At 36.1% G+C, this 16,791-nt stretch overlaps 2 protein-coding genes across 3 annotated transcripts; one reads left to right on the top strand and one right to left on the bottom strand.

The window, feature by feature from the left end:
• Positions 1-1,524: 1,524 nt before the first annotated feature.
• Positions 1,525-7,033, top strand: tinf2 (TERF1 (TRF1)-interacting nuclear factor 2). 2 transcript variants are annotated; one of them, XM_079865321.1, is made up of 10 exons: positions 1,525-1,845; positions 2,386-2,588; positions 2,839-2,937; positions 3,084-3,179; positions 3,697-3,807; positions 4,418-4,538; positions 4,666-5,479; positions 5,580-5,635; positions 5,723-5,805; positions 6,644-7,033. In XM_079865321.1, the coding sequence occupies exons 1-10, from the start codon at positions 1,836-1,838 to the stop codon at positions 6,752-6,754; spliced, it is 1,704 nt and encodes a 567-aa protein (XP_079721447.1). In that variant the 5' UTR covers positions 1,525-1,835; the 3' UTR covers positions 6,755-7,033. The 2 variants fall into 2 exon arrangements, with proteins under 2 accessions (XP_079721447.1, XP_079721448.1); XM_079865322.1 differs by having other exon boundaries at positions 6,108-7,031.
• A 93-nt stretch (positions 7,034-7,126) lies between these two features.
• Positions 7,127-15,613, bottom strand: dhrs4 (dehydrogenase/reductase (SDR family) member 4). Its single transcript, XM_079865323.1, has 9 exons — positions 15,390-15,613; positions 14,880-15,004; positions 14,483-14,660; positions 13,852-13,953; positions 13,628-13,698; positions 13,491-13,542; positions 13,204-13,338; positions 12,994-13,049; positions 7,127-7,566 (listed from the first exon to the last, which is right to left on the bottom strand). The coding sequence occupies exons 2-9, from the start codon at positions 14,999-15,001 to the stop codon at positions 7,452-7,454; spliced, it is 831 nt and encodes a 276-aa protein (XP_079721449.1). The 5' UTR covers positions 15,002-15,004; positions 15,390-15,613; the 3' UTR covers positions 7,127-7,451.
• Positions 15,614-16,791: the final 1,178 nt, after the last annotated feature.

Genomic DNA, 16,791 nt, shown 5'->3' on the forward strand with positions numbered 1-16,791 from the left:
GAGTCACTGCTGGTGATGAATATCTTTTTGAGAATAATGTGTACTGTGATTCTAGCCAAGTGGACTTTGACTTTGCAGGATGATTTAGTCTGATAGCATGTGTCATTGGGCAAGGTCTCTTGATTGTACTGTTTAGGAGCCAAGGTGTGCATGATGTAAGTATGGGAAGACTGGGGGGAGTGTTGCAACACTTATTGCTGACTGTGTGCTTGAAACTTTGAAATGATTTCCCCACATGTATCTGTTACAAATTCATTAAAGTTATTTTGAAACCAACAACTTATCCCTATACTGTAAATAAATGCTGTTGTAAATAAATGCTACCTCACAACACTAATAGAAAACATAAACATAATTTTACATTTGCATGATTTTTCTTTGCTAATGAACTTTTTAGGTATGTTATTTATCTCATTATTAGGATATATTTAAGAGTTTTAAAGGGGTGGTTGATTATGATTTCACTTTTCTAACTTTAGTTAGTGTGTTATGTTGCTGTTTGAGCATAAACAACATCTGCAAAGTTACGACGCTCAAAGTTCAAAGAAAAGGGAGATATTTTCTTTTAAAGTTATTGCTTTTTAAGGACTACAACAAATGGCTGGTTGGGACTACACAACATTCCTCCTGGGTTAGTGACATCACAAACCCTAAAATTTACATAAACCCCGCCCCCAGAACACGATTTATAGATTATCATGACAGAATATGCTAATCAATGACTAGAAGATAACTATAAGCTACATAAATTCATCATCTAACCATTCGGGAGTGTCCTGTTGCTTCTACATGTTGTCACTTCTTCTTGAGTCTCACCACTCAGGTTTGAACATGAAAGGCTAAAAGTTTTTGAAATTTTCAGTGCATGTTTGTGTGAGGTAAAAGAACACGAGCTATTGAAGCTCCGCCCTCTGTGCCGGGAGCAGTAGCTCATTTGCATTTAAAGGGACAGACACAAAAACTGTGTGTTTTTGCTCACCCTCAAAAAGTGACAATTTTAGCATGCTATATAAAAAATATCTGTGGAGTATTTTGAGCTAAAACTTCATATACACACTCTGGGGACATCAAAGACTCATTTTACATCTTATGAAAAGGGCATTATACCACCCCTTTAAAATCTGATCTTTTGAAACCTGAGGTTTTTACATGACCAAATTGTTTTTTATAGCGAATATCTATTTGTAGTTATTCTGTGGATGTTAATGCATTTAATTAAAGTCAGTGAACAAACCTAGTGCTGCTAACATTGTGGTGGGAGCATCTATTTTAATTCACAATACTTGAACTGGGAAGACTTTTATTTTGATAGCCAAAACAACAGACGGAACTACACGTCTTACTGGAAAAAAAGCAAAGAAACATGGGCATAACTTTGATTAAAATTAAAATAAAGTATTGCATATTGTAAAGAATTGTAATACCATTCCAATAAAAAAAGGCTGCCTACAAACATTTGTGACTAACGTTACTATGTTCAGCTATGTTTTTTTCTGTTTAACAGCTCTCATCTTGGCATACTTCACACCGGAAACAGTATTTCGTCACTTTGGCGCGTAAAGTGGATTCTTGCTGCGACCTGCGTTATTTCCGTATGAATCATGTATTGTCTGTAAATATAGCCTTACCGTTACCGAAAAAAAAGCCTTATCGTTATCACACAGTGTTGTCCAATTGTCCTTTACTCTCTGAGTATTGTAGATGACTGTTTATGCTAACGTATATAAAGGATTTAAAAAAAAAAAATTATAAATCAAATTAACGTTAGCGATTTGCAAAACATCCGAGTTGTTTGTTTTCAGGACGGATAGGACAACGAAACAGCGATCAACTCGATGGATGAAGGTGGGTCTGCATTGTAGCTCGTAATAGTATACTAATAAAAGAAGAGTAATCGGATTTTATGTTTAATTTTCGTGCATTTGCTGTCATTAGATGCAAGATATTTCCTATTCACATTTAGTTCCAGCTAATGTGTCAAAATATATAACGTTAGATGAGCATGTCATAGCTGTAATTTAATCATAAAATGTCTGTGTTGGTAGTTTACATTTTAAGCATTGACATGCTGTACTTTTTAAGATTATTTTGTTACCGTATTTAAAAACAAATTTTATTTTAATGTCATTTTAGCTCATATCTATATAATATTTATAAAGGCTATATACACATTATATAGACAGGTGTGAATTGGAAAAATTGAACACACACACACACACACACACACACACACACACACACATATATATATATATATATATATATATATATATATATATATATATATATAAAACTAAGCTATATATAACTTAATGGTAATGAATAATAACACTGAGATTCAGTGCGGTTTGCTTGTTATAATTGTTTCAGGTCTTTTTTCAACAGATACACCTCTACCCCTGTCAGCTCTGCAGCTTTTAGCTCCACCACTGCGGCTAATGTCCGCAGCCATGTGGAAGGTGATGCTGAAGAGGGATGTAGTGTATTATGGTAAACTGGAGGAGATCGTAACAACACTCTGTGAGACTGTACCTGGGTTGCTCCAATACCGACATTGGGCCAGGCTGACAATGGGTTTGCGGGCACTGGTAAGATTACTAAAAAGTACTGTTACATTTGATACAAAACAAAAAAAAGTAAACCAACAGCTGATCCTTTTTTATATAATATCATCTCAGTCATGTACACACATGCATTGTACATTGTCTATTACTGTTTAAGCTAAGTGTGGTTTGGGGAAGTAGCTTTTGGTCCTATATTTAAAGCTTGTTTTCTACAATTTTTTTTGTTTGCAAATAATAAGGACATATCTTTGATTCTTACCTTGTTAATCTGGAGATGATCTTAGAGGAGCTTCGTCGATCCGACACTCCTGATGCTCAGCATGTTCTCGAGGAGCTGTGCAAGCTGGAAGCTTCCTCCATTCCCAGTGGAAGGGTGAGTTTGGCCCAGACATTGGTGCTGTCTTTTTCCTTGCTTGTTTGTCTCATCTAGCTTCTTTAGAAGTTTAAATGATTGTTCTTGCATGTTGTTTCACAATGGTTCGATGCATCAGCAAGTGATGTACATTCTTTTATCCTCAGAGGAAGGATCAAAAGGTGGAGGAAGCTAAGGACAACTTCAAAACCCTGGTGCACTCTCTCCTAAAGAACGCAGCAGCCAGAAAACAATTCTTCAAGGTAAAGCAAAAAAAAAAAAAAAAAAGCTCCTCAAAACCTCACTCACATATCCCACCGGATATATTTTTACGAGGGTGCTTTAAAGTACCCCAATTATGCTATTTTAAAGGCTCCTAATTTTGTTTTGGAGGTCTCCTACAACAGTTTTACATGCATCCAAGGTCAAAAAACATTTTTATTTTGTCATATTATACATTACAGCATCACCTCTTTTCTCACAATGTCTAAAACAGGTTCGATCAAGAATTGAATTAGTTCAAGAATCAGTTTCTTTTGGGAGACTCCATTTATCATGCACTTTGATCTTTAAAACTTTGCTTTTACATTCACAAACCGCTATTACACACTACATAAAAGTTAATATCCAAAAAAGCATAAGGTTAAATTTTGTTCTGTTAATGACAGAAGGTAGTTGTAAATAATCCATCAATGTTTTTAAAATTTTGTAGATGCCTGAAAATCTTGAGTTAATGCTTCCTCTGATCTATGCACGCTGACATTTTGTCTTTGACTCCAGGAGGAATTCCATCTTCACTATGGAGGAAACTATGTAGCCAGTCTAGAGAAGCTAATGTGGGAGTTTATAATCCGAGTGGACAAGCTATTACCTGTTCCAGATCTTGCTCAGGTATAATTCATCATATAGTTCAGGACAGTATCCTTATTTTTCATTTTTAGAAAATCTGATTTTTTTTTCTTTCTTACAGTGCTGTAAGAGTTAATTGTTTGTTACTGTATAAACTTCTCTGTTCATGCCATGGAAATAACCTTTAGTGCTACTGCTAACATCATGGCATATAATAAAGAAAAAAAATCTTTTCTCGATTTTTCTTGATGTTGTTTAATGCCTTTAATGTTGTTTCAGAGAGGAATTATAAAAATGTCTAAAATATTTGGAAAGGAGGAAATACTTTCTTGCACTACTTAAAGATGTTATCACAAATGTTATATGTGAGTTGTTTTTTTTGTTGTTGTTAAATTTTGTAATGCTTTATGTATTACTTAGTTGATGTTTAATAAAAAAGATATTCAAGTGTGAGTTGTAAGTATGGTCCTTTACACTGTATTTGCTTATAATAATTAAAAAGTAAAGAAGTGAATTGACTGATTGAAATATTCAAGTTCGCACTTGCTGACTTGGTCCCTTAAGCTTGGTCAAACGCTGACTGCAAGTGCTGATGGTGCCATTTGGGTCATGGCCAGTATTTTGTTTCTGCTCACTGTGCGGTCTGTTTCAGACAGTCTCGTGGCTCAGTGGCGCCCCTGCTGTTCTGGAGGAGTGTGCGCGCTCTGCCTCGCAGCCCCAGCTCATCAGGACTCTGCTGCAGCATGAAAGATGCCTCGGACACCTCGGCTCAAGTATGTCTGGGAGCTGAAATAATAAAGTAATTGCATATCAAGAAGTACAAGATTAAATATACATGTACTCTGTCTACTTTTTTTGCCTCCCAATATCTTTATTGTAATTTCTTTTTCTTTGTTTCAGCATCTCTTCTGTCATCCACTGGTGACTTGATCCTGACTTCTCTTTCCCTCCCTCTTTCGGGTAGAGTGCTTCAGACTGTGCAATCCGAATCCACTCCCACATCCAACAGAGTCTCAAATCTGGCCCCGCCAACAGCCAGAGTTACCCGCAGAACGGCAAATGAAGCCCAGTTACAGGTCACACCTGTGATTGGGTCCATTTCCAATGACGATCTCCCAAAAAACAATGAGAAAGAAGCATCCAGTTTAGGACAAGAAGTCGAATCAACTTCAGAGATACCCAGAAATACCAGGAGCCAACTAAGAACATGTTCTAAAAAACAGATTTTGGAAAAGGATCCAGAAGAGGACTGTTTTGTCGGGAATATGTTGGTCACAGTGATCAGTCAGTCATCTGGCAGTGAAGTAGAAGAGGAGGAGGAACAGGGCAGCAAAGAAGATATGGAGGGGAGTAATGTGAGTGCAAACAGACCCAAAAAGACTGAAGTCAAGAATGGAAATGAAGAAAGAGTTGATGTTGCCAGGAAATATTCCGCAAATAGAAACTCAAAGACCATTGAGTCACAGGAAGAAGCACTCCGCATTTCCTGCGTGACGCGTCAACTAAGAGTTGTCCTTCCCAGATTAAACATCAGCAATGCCAATCTTCCTGTCCGCCTGAATCATCCGTCTGATGAGCAGGAAATGAAAAGGTCTCCAAGCCAGGTTACTTTAAAAGACGGAGGGGGAAACAGTGTCTCTGAGCTGCGGAAAAGGAAATTTATTGAGTCGAGTTCAACGCCTGAAAAACACCTGACTTTATCAGTCAAAAAGTTGTAAGAATTTATTTATTAAAATTATAATTTAATTATTTATTGTAGTTAATTATTTATGTTGTGTCTGATTCATTCTTGTCTAAATTGCTTGTTTTTTAAGAGCTTCTGCATACTCTCCGTGTGTTCCACTTGTGCGTCTTCCAATCCGTATTCCAGGTGACTACAAATTTGATTAATTTCATGTGTTTCATTTAGGTTTTTGTATGCCAGAGGTCTAACTTTTGTTTTTTCCGTCTGTTGTAGAAACACCATCTCCCTCAGTGAAGTCATCAGATGACATTATAGATGATTCTGATGATGACATAACAGGCAATGTGAAGAGAAAGGTTTGTAACTCCACCTACGTGACTCAAACCACCAATTACGTTTTATGTTATGTAGAAACAGTGAGTAGAGTTGAAGGTTCAGTTATTTAATTCAATGTCCAGAGCTTCTCAATAGAGTTTTACAGTACTTATGGTTCCTGTGGCCACGTACACACTGCAGTTAAATACAGTCGTCACTGTTCTGAGTTCTTTTTTTGTGTTCTGTACACAAGAAGAGTTTGATTATCACAATTAAATCCATGTAGTGTTGTACAAGACCATACTGAGCAATTAGTTAATGCTGTGACTTCACTCTCTTTTAGACTCTGAAAGCGAGTCTGCAATGTGTGTCTCTTCTCCAGGAGTGGTGTTAGCAAATCACAGAGAAGGAAGTATGTGTCTCTCTTAAATCCGTCTCTACTCCTTAGTTGCTCCCACCAGCCCTGCGAAACAATACTGAGAGATGTTTCTAAGTTGCAACTTTATGTGCATACAACACATGACAATGGTTTTTAAACAGTTGCCAGCCAATATTACGTTTTCTGGGACATTGGGGACTATGGCAAGTTCACAGACACCACAACATGATGTAAAAGTGGTTTTCATCCTCAAAACTTTGCAGTGTGTATGTGGCCCTATATAGTGTTCAAAATATAGTCGGTTCGGTTTGAATGTCATTTGCAGAAAATTCCTGAACATTATGTAAATTATCATCAACCAAAAAGGCCTTTTAAGAAGACTTATTTCCAAAACCTTTGGGTCTAGGGCTTGGTGTAATTTGTGTGTGAACTGTGGTTGTTTCAATCTGATTTATGTTTTTTGTGACTTCTCGCCTTTTTTCCTGTAAATTTCCTGTCAGGTATTCAATCAGCAGTATTTCAAAACAAAGAATGGTACATATGTGCCCACTCTCCGGGAGTTCTGGAATCCTGTGTTTTGTCCCCCTTTGTCTCCTGGAAGCAGACACTGATGCAGTTGCATGGGGACATCATTCTTGCTTAAAGACTTAGATGCTGCAGTTTTTGTTGTTGTTACAGATCATACAAATCTTATATTTTATCAAGAGACAGAAGTCATTACTGTGTTGTATGTTTGTAACCAAGGAAGCATACCTGCTTTTTTTTTTTAAGGAAGTGTGCACATTTATAATTATAAACTTATTTTATTTTTAATGTATGTATCTGTTGGTATCATGTAGGATGATGATGTTATGAATATATTAAAATAAAGAATTTTGTTTAGTACTTAGATCTGTTTTACACTCTTTGAAAGAAATTGACCATTCTAAACAGGGTGCTCACTGTCATAGAAAACTTGGAAATATCAGAAAAAATCCTTAGTTCTGTCTATGCCAAGCAAAAATTGTTTATTAGGCTAATATTTAGTGTAATTTTTTTATCTTAAAAAAAAAAAAAAGCCATTTAATATCAGTGATTCCCAGTGACTGGAAAAGTCATGCAAATTCACTGATTGAAAGATGTGCGAATCCCAAGTAATACATTAAAATGACTAAATAAATGGAAAAAATTAGCAAAAATCATTTTATTACAATTTTTTAAATGTATATTGCATTCCTTCATCAACTGTTACAAGTGTGTCACTGAATTAGTAGGTTTCCCTCTTATGTGCAAATACATAACTGTTTTACTGCCTCTATGCCAGTCCTCTTACAGTCTGCAGTTCATGCCTCCAGTTACAGTGATGGTCTCTCCGGTGATGTACGAGGCTTCGTCTGAGCACAGGAACGCAATCACGCCACCTATATCCTCTGGCTCCCCGAGTCTAAGAGATAAAGGCATAATCAGGTTACCTGAACCAGAACGTAAGAGACGTATAAAAGCTTATGAAAAGGAAGCAATTTTTTGGACAACTGCTGCAAGTCTACAAGTCTTATAGGTAATCATAGACTTTACCTATTAAAGGGATAGTTCAGCCAAAAATGAAAATTCTGTCATCATTTACTCACCCTCAAGTTGTTTCAAACCTGTAAGAATTTCTTTTTTCTGCTGAACACAAAAGAAGATATTTTGAAAAATGTCTGTAACCAAACAGTTGATGGACCCCATTGACTTCCATAGTAGGAAAAAAAAAAAATACTATGGAAGTCAATGGGGTCCATCAACTGTTTGGTTACAGACATTTTTCTAAATATCTTCTTTTGTGTTCAGCAGAATTTTCATTTTTGGGTGAACTATCCCTTTAAAGAGACAAGAGTGGTGCAGAATATTAAAGGGAATAGTTCACCCAAAAATGAAAATTAGCTCATGATTTACTCGCCCTCAAGCCATCCTAAGTGTATATGACATTCTTCTTTCAGATTCAGACAAATACAATCTGAGTTATATTAAAAAATGTCTTAGCTCTTCCAAGCTTTATAATGGCAGTGAATGGCTGTTTCTGTTTTGAAGTCCATAAAAGTGCATCTATCCATCATAAAAGTGCTCCGCACGGCTCCAGGAGCGTTAATAAAGGCCTTCTGAAGTGAAGCGATGCCTTTGTGTAAGAAAAATAGAGCCAGGACATTTTTTTAATAAAACTCTGATTGTACTCATCTGAAAGAAGAATGACATAGCCGCGTTTCCATTAAAGATTCGCGCAAAACTTTTGCGATTTTTTTTTTCTAAATATCGATAAAAAAACTATTGCGAAATGACGGCGTTTCCATTAACCGATGTTATGCGACTAAAACGTCATTTTTTCCTCTCGCGATAAGTCATTCCAAAAATCATGGCAACGGACGTTGGTAAGTTTATATCACAGCCACGTACCGCACTAGACATTATTATTATTAATGGAAGGAAACGTAGGCGTGTTATCCAAGCATTGATGGCAAGGAAAGAGCTTATACTATGGAGCTATTCTTGTGCCAATAAAAATGAACGTAGCTTTTCAAGAAACTAATGAAAATATAAATTGAAACTAAATAAATTATCTCTAAAACTGAAAAAGAATAAATCGCAGGCAAATTTTTTGACTTCGTTTTTAATACACTGCATGTTTTGCTAACTATTTCTCATATTTCAATCGCTGATCTGAACTTACAAATGCGCTTCCAGAGTTTTCACTTACTCTTCTGAAGTTTTCGTTTACGCTCCCAGAGTTTTCGTTCGCCGTTCTGACACATTTCTCTCATGGGGGCGGGGCTAGTAGCAGTGTGTTCTCATTGGTTACTGAACTTTTGATTGATAGCTTCGTGACCTGGAAGTGAAGACGTCAGTGGTGTGTTTATGTGTGGATGTGAGCGTCTGTAATCGCAGCTTTCTATTTCATTTTAGTGATATTAAGTTTATATCTGTATTTATTTGCTGCTACACTATGAGATGATCTCTTATAGAAGGAATAGTACAGACGAATGATTTTTATCATTAGTCATCGTCGCTATATCAGGAGGATACTGGATAACGTTAACGTTAGCCTACTCGTGGTAAGTCTGATTTTTGTTTTTTTTTAATACTATACTAATGCTATTTATAATACAGTACTGGCTTTTTTCAGGTGGAGAGGCATTTTAGACCTCAGTGAGAGCCCATAACATTATACAGCTGAGCTGTGTTGTCTTGATTTAACTGTTAGCCCAATCATTACATGACTTGTTTATCTACATTCGGTTACAGTCTTCGATTAGATCATATTTGCTTCGATTAGATCATATTTCCCCCCAGCCACCCCAAACAACATTGAGCTAGAGTACTGATCAGTAGCCTATCTGTACTGTATCAGTCAATGACTGATGCCATAGGACCAGAGTGCTGTCAATCACTGCCTGATTCAACTTTGGCAATGTAAAGCCTTTTTTGCCATGCCAATAAAGCTATTTAAACCTGAATTTCTCAATTGCTGATTAATTTGCGATGCAAAGTTTTTGAAAGAGGAGAGACACGACTTGACCACAGAACACGTCTCTGTTCGTAATATGTAAACACTCAATTATTTTGAAGTATCGCCCTGGTTGCAATATTTATTCTGATTACTTTTGTGTGATAAAGATGGCTGATAAAGCTATTATATGTAGGCTATCTAGTATGAGTAACAAATTGCTTTTTCTGTGTCCATATTTGACTAATAATAATGAAAAAAAGTGCACTTCAAATTAACATTTCTTTGACAAATGTTAAATCTTTAATAGTCTTTTAATAATAAATATATGTCCACATTAAAAACTTAATACGTGCAAGTAATTATGACTGAAAACATCCAGCAACTAGGGAATACGCATCCATATGTTTATATATAGGGCAATACAGCCATCTACTGGTTACACAACAGTATTACAGATGATAAATGCTGCTTGACTCCGAGGTAAATATTTAGTACTGTAAAATCCCTTAAATATATATATAATAAATATTTTAAGTCTGCAACTTGTTACTATATGGGGAGTTCAAAGCAGTTTGTATTGTTAGATTATAATACATTTCCTCTCTCATTTTCCAGGGAGTGGAGCAACTTTTCCATAAACAAAATTCTGATGCTGACACAGAGGATGGAGTGATAGTACCAGAGATCCACTGTCCCTATCAGACAATAATCTTACTTTGTTCAGACACATCACCTTTGAATGACTGGGATCTTGATATTCAAACACCTGATTTATTTTAATATAAACTAGCAAATATTTAAATTTCCTCTAGATTAAAACAAACACAGTTCACAAGTACACAAGAGGTTTCACTTTATTCTTATTAAACTATGCTGATCTTGGATTAGCATACCAATAGCATATGAATGTTGAGGGCATAGTTCACCCAAAAATACAATTCTCTCTTATTTTACTCACCCTCAAGCTGTCCCAGATGCATTTTACTTTCTTTCTACAGATAAACACGAATTAAGATTGTAAGGAAAGTAATCCATCTCTGCGAGTCCTAAAGACGCTTTAAAAACCACACACAGTGAGCGTGACGGTAATCCATGTGACCTCAGTGGATGAGTCAATGCCTTCTGAAGTCAAACAATAGGCTAGATAAAATAATAATAATGTAAACTGTTTTAACTATTAAAAATCTTACGTACATGGGTTACAATCCACTTGTGTTATGGACTCACAGAGATGGATTATTTCCTTAAAACTCTTTGTCTATGTTTATGTGAAGAAGAAAGTCATATACATCTGGGATGGCATGAAGGTGAGTAAATGATGAGAGAATGCTCATGTTTTGGGTGGACTATCCTTGTACTGCTTGAATCCAGTCACTGCTTTGTTACTTGTACTGCAACAGGAACTGCTCAAAGAATCATTGCATTTGCAACATTTAAAATGTATATGAATTTTTAAAATGTATTCTGTATTTGTAATTGTGCATTTTGTACAGTAATGTATATCATGAGAATACTGTGCATTACATGTATATTATGCAGTTAATGTTTTGTTGATTCTGGTCTTTCCTGTCACAACATAATTGCATCCAAGACCTTCACTCTGATACTTGTGTATATGCTTTAGTGACAATAAAGAATGTAAATTTATTTGAATTCATATTTTCAATTACATTAATTTAACTGGTTGTATATGTCACGATTGAAACGGTTGATGATTGTTAAAATATATTTAAATTAAATGAAAATGTTAATTAAATGAAATAACTAAATATAATTACCAATTAAAAAAAAATGGCAATAAGAACATTCTTTGTGTGACATATGTAATGAAATGCCCTTTGAGGTCTGTATCTGACAGCAGGCCACGACTGTAATTTTCATTTAGTTTAAATTCCTCTTATTTAAGTGATCATTAATTTTGATGGTGTAAACGTATATCATGCTAACAATGAGTAGTGTGATGGCCATGGTTGCCAAATGCCAACCTTGATTACCTGGTTGAAGTTTGACTTTCTTGACGGCTGAATATATCACACACGTTTGCTAATATTCTATTTAAATTGTAACAGCTGAACCTAATCAGAGCCTAACATGCAAAATAATCATCAGGAATAAACAAATATTCTCCGAAAACATTGGACACTACAATATTTTAAGTATTATATACAGACAGTACTTTAATGTGCAATTACACCTGAATAGACTGAATAGATCTCTTGATGTGCTCCTAAAAAGCTTCTGCCAACTAAGTAGTAGCAGCAGGTAAATACAGATAAAATTAAAAAACAAACATAACTTATCACTAAAATGAAATAGAAAGCTGCGATTACAGACGCTCACATCCACACATAAACACACCACTGACGTCTTCACTTCCAGGTCACGAAGCTATCAATCAAAAGCTCAGTAACCAATGAGAACACACTGCTACTAGCCCCGCCCCCACGAGAGAAATGTGTCAGAACGGCGAACGAAAACTCTGGGAGCGTAAACGAAAACTTCAGAAGCGTAAATGAAAACTCTGGAAGCGCATTTGTAAGTTCAGATCAGCGATTGAAATATGAGAAATAGTTAGCAAAACATGCAGTGTATTAAAAACGAAGTCAAAAAATTTGCCTGCGATTTATTCTTTTTCAGTTTTAGAGATAATTTATTTAGTTTCAATTTATATTTTCATTAGTTTCTTGAAAAGCTACGTTCATTTTTATTGGCACAAGAATAGCTCCATATTATACTGTGTCTGTGAGCGGCACATATGAAGTGTTTTTGGGTTTTTCTCACTCATTTCTGTTCCGAGGTCTTGATTGTGGCATTTCTTGGTTTAGAATCCAGTATTTCTGTCATTCTTCCGTCTTTTATGAATTCAATAAAGAACTCCGTCTCGTATTCTGTCCAAACACACCGCGCCTTCTAAGTCAGCTGACCTGTAAATGCGCAAAAACTGTTTCCATTGCAGTTTTGCGAAATATTTCTTTTTCGAATTGCCTGAAAAACCACCTCATGCGAGCGTAAAAACTTTTTTGCGATAAATGGGAGTTTTTGCGAAATTTACGTGTTTCCATTGAGCGTATTTTCAATTCGCAATTTCAATTTGCGCAATTTGAAGGGCAATGGAAACGCGGCTATATACACCTAGGATGGCTTGAGGGAGAGTATTTCAAGGGCTAATTTAAATTTTTGGGTGAACTATCCCTATACTAATATGTAATATTTTTATCGCATAATTCTGGTGTCACCATTCAGTTAATTCTCCTACTCATGCGGTAATGCAAATCTTAACCATTGAAGTCTAAGTAAACGTTTCCTGTGACCCTAGGTATGATTATTCAAGCTCCACTTCCACTGTTAGGTTTAAAACTATTTAATTGCCTTGACAGCAAATGCACGGACCTTTTTATGCTCGTCTGTTTCAAGAACTCTTCCAGCACACCCTCATTTTCCCACAGCTACAGAAGAACAGAAGCAAAGGGTTATACAGCTGAACGTTGTAAAGACTATAACTGATGTCTCCTCTGGCAAATTATAATTAGACAAAAAGATGAGTCTCTCCAAAGTTCTGAAAGTGAAAGCAATCAAAAAAGAAGTGTAGGAAATACTTACAGCAGAGCTGAAACGTGTCTTGATGATACCAGGGGCGACACAGTTGACCCGGATGTTACTCTGGGCGAGATCAGGAGCAAGCGCTCGGGTTAATCCAAGCAGGGCGGTCTTACTCACACTATAGGGGCCCAGACCCTAAGAGTTGAAGAATGACATAAAGGGGAACTCTCAACTAGTGCAAAACAAGTAGCAGATGATAAAAGTCTACAAACAACAGTGTTAATATCAGTGAATTGACATGGCTGTTGCATGATTAAACTTTACATTAAACTTATAGGTCTTCATACTTGCATTGGCTGGTATCCTGCGACTGAAGAGACAATGACAACTGATCCACCTCTAAAAATAAAAGCGTATTCACAGTTTATTTTGTAATACTTCTGTTTCTTCCTCTTTCCCCCCTATTTTTACTTGTCTCTCTCACCCTCTTTTCTCCATGTGAGGCACGACTTGTTTTATGAGAAGGAAAGAAGCCTTCACATTCACTCCAAGTATCTGCAGATATAAAGCAAATGTCAGTAAAATTTAGATATTATAATACGTTATATATTATATTAATAAAATATGTACACTACTATGGACACTACTGTTTTTTTTTTTTTTTTTGTGTTTAATTTCTTTTATTAAAGTTTCATAACTTTGTCTTACTTTGTCCCAGACTTCTTCGGTGGATTCTAATATGTTCCCAAAAAATGGGTTCACTGCTGCATTAGACACCAGTATGTCCACACCGCCACACTGCTCGACTGTCTGCAATAAACGAAGTAAACAGCAACATTTAAAGTCGCCATGAAACGGAAGTTGCGATAGTCTTTTCTTCTCTATTGTGACATATGCAAGTGAAACTGCTTCTCGAACAAGAAACAAATTGTAGGGTGGGACTTGATTTTGTACATTGGGAATTGATTGGATTGTTGGATCATTGTGGTTTGTTACTGCAGTGATGTCATGTGAGTGACAGGTTGTCCCGCCATCACGCCAGTAAACGCATCATCAGAGAAGAGATGTCGCTGCAAGAGGGTGGGGAAGTTACTTTGATTAAAGATTACGAGGGCACATGAATTAAAGAAAAATAATAATGATGTGCAAGGATGAATAATTTATTATAAATGCAATATTCCATTTAAAAAAAAAGTAAATTTGGATTTCATGGTGACTTTAACATTTGTTGCCAAAGTATATTATACATTTGCAAATCTTTTTAAACTTTTTTGGAGGTTTACTCCTTTCAGCACATAATTCCCTAAATATATTTGACAAAAAAAAAAACCCTCCTCACCATGTTAATGAGCTTCTCTCTGTCTTCTGCCTTCCCCACATTGCATGTTGTACCTATTACTTGTATATTTTTGCTGCGCAGGAGTAAAACCGCCTTGTCAACGTTGGTTTGACGTCGACTGCTCACAACCACATGCGCTCCCCTCTGACCCAAGGCCTCTGCGGCTGCGAGCCCAATCCTGAGAGGAACGGTCAGTGCAAGGGTCTGTCAGTATGTTATGTATGTTTTGACAAATATATGTTTACATTATTTATATTAGTAAGTTTTACTAGCAGTTGTAGCAGTTATTACCAGAGGGACCTTTTTTTCTTTTGTTTCTATGAAAGCTCTTTTATTTTGAGGGTCTGAAACTAAAGAACAGTGGGCTAAGTCTAAGATTGGAAATCAAGCATCATACCCATCTGTGGATGCAGTTACTATAGCAACTTTTCCTGACAAATTTGGTGATATATGATGGGACAGCATTCTTCTGCCAGCAACAGAATTTGACCAAAGGCACCTGGTTACAGCCTTCAACATTGCCTTGAGACAGACAGACAGACAGACAGACAGACAGAAAGAGAGTATGCATAATAATTGGTAATTATTACTTACAGCTCTTAGTAGGACAGTGGACTAAAGGTCATCATGTAGGGTAAAAGACAGAGGTACACAAAACAGTTTTCCTTTAACATTAATAAAACGATTACATTCCTTGCCAAGATTGTGAGGTGAGAAGATGTTTCTGTGACTTATTTCAGAAACCAGCAAGTTATCCTGCTTAAAGTTAACGAGATAACTGCACAACACCGCGTGGTTGAGCTAAGCCAAGAGCGAATCAAATTAAGTTATTTTAAACCTTTAGAACTTGATAAATTGTGATTAATAAAAGTATAGCTTAATAACCATAAATAAAGCTTTAACTTACCTGCGCGCTGAGAAGGTCTATTGTTCCGTTGGCACTTTTGCAAGAGTGATAATGGTTAACGCCTCCCTCCTACGTCATTACCGTAGAAATGAATGATCAACTAGTAGATTGCGTGTTTGTGTCCAACAAATGGCGGTGATAAACGGTGCTAGCTCTTACTGTCTATCTATGTGCTAGGCTGCTAGCTTGGAGATTAGGTTGTTATCGGTTGTTATATGGTATCTGCAACTTTTTACAGCGCTGGTCAGGACGGGCCAATCACAGATCATTGTGATTACTGTAGCCTATATTCTTCTTATATGTAATTTTATAAAGATTGATTGGCCAGATTTTCATTTGTTTGCCAAGTATTAGAAGTTGTAATCAGCGGAATAAATAACTATACATTTTAGTGCAAATGTAACAGAAAAAAATCTAGACTTTTAAATGCCTTGCCGATATTTTCTTTTACATTACATTTTCTGAGGCCTCAAGCGCCCTCTGGTGGAAGATACGTCTCAAGGAATATTGGTCTAATAATAAATGGCTGTGAGCTTGCGGATATACAGTAAAATAGTCCATTGCATTATTCAAAGTTATGATTACTCATTCTCTTATGCGTAATAGGCTATTCTTACAGTTTATATTTAACAGCATAATTGATATGACTGCACTGACACTGTTGGATGAGAACTGAACTGAGCTGCATGATGACATCACTGTTTTATAGATGAAATTAACTAATTAATTGATCCTAAATTAATTGATCATTTTTACAACATAACTGTATCACCACTGAACTGACTTCAGCTGAACAATGACACTATTTTTTTTAGAGCTGCTGTATACAGCCGAAATTAACAGTTTTCCTGGTATCACTGAAAAGCTTTTTCTAAAAAAAATCTGTAATGTAATAGCGCTTTATAAATAAAGGTGACTTGACGTAATATATAAGAGTAAAACATTTTAGTTCAATTCAAGTAAACTTAAAATCTCTGGATACATTTAAATGGTAGATTGCATAAGATTTATAAAAAATCTGAGCTTTTAGAAATTGTGTGCCCATGGTTTTGCACTTGCACCTGTCCCGTCTTATCACTGCAGAGACTCTTCTTCTTGGTGCACATAATAAAAATATGAGTGTTGGGTTAGAGTTGAAGAGAAAAGTTCAGTTTTGTGAGGGCAACACACATTTAAACATCACTATCAAATAGGCCAACCTTGTAGTTACCCTTTCATTTTGTTCTATAACAAAGCTTTGTGTTTGTTCAGCATGTAGTTCCTGTTCTTAATTTCTCTTGTTGTATGTTACATAAGTTTTCACTAAAGCATGATCTTGGTAATGGATACTGTGGATACCATGGGATTAGCCTACGAAATACCGTGTGGAACTGTTCAGTCCTGATAATCTAACTACAACCAC

Source organism: Squalius cephalus (genome assembly GCF_949319135.1).
Source record: "Squalius cephalus genome assembly, chromosome: 3".
Classification (NCBI taxonomy): Eukaryota; Metazoa; Chordata; class Actinopteri; order Cypriniformes; family Leuciscidae; genus Squalius; species Squalius cephalus.

Coding starts and splice junctions, on each gene's coding strand:
- tinf2 (XM_079865321.1), top strand. Junction 3,180..3,696: donor CCAGAAAACAATTCTTCAAG/GTAAAGCAAAAA, acceptor CTTTGACTCCAG/GAGGAATTCCATCTTCACTA. Junction 5,806..6,643: donor CAGGCAATGTGAAGAGAAAG/GTTTGTAACTCC, acceptor ATTTCCTGTCAG/GTATTCAATCAGCAGTATTT.
- dhrs4 (XM_079865323.1), bottom strand. CDS start 15,001: ATGTTGAAGGCTGTAACCAGGTGCCTTTGGTCAAATTCTGTTGCTGGC. Junction 14,661..14,879: donor GTAACTGCATCCACAGATGG/GTATGATGCTTG, acceptor CGTTCCTCTCAG/GATTGGGCTCGCAGCCGCAG. Junction 7,567..12,993: donor AAACAGACGAGCATAAAAAG/GTCCGTGCATTT, acceptor TTTATCTCTTAG/ACTCGGGGAGCCAGAGGATA.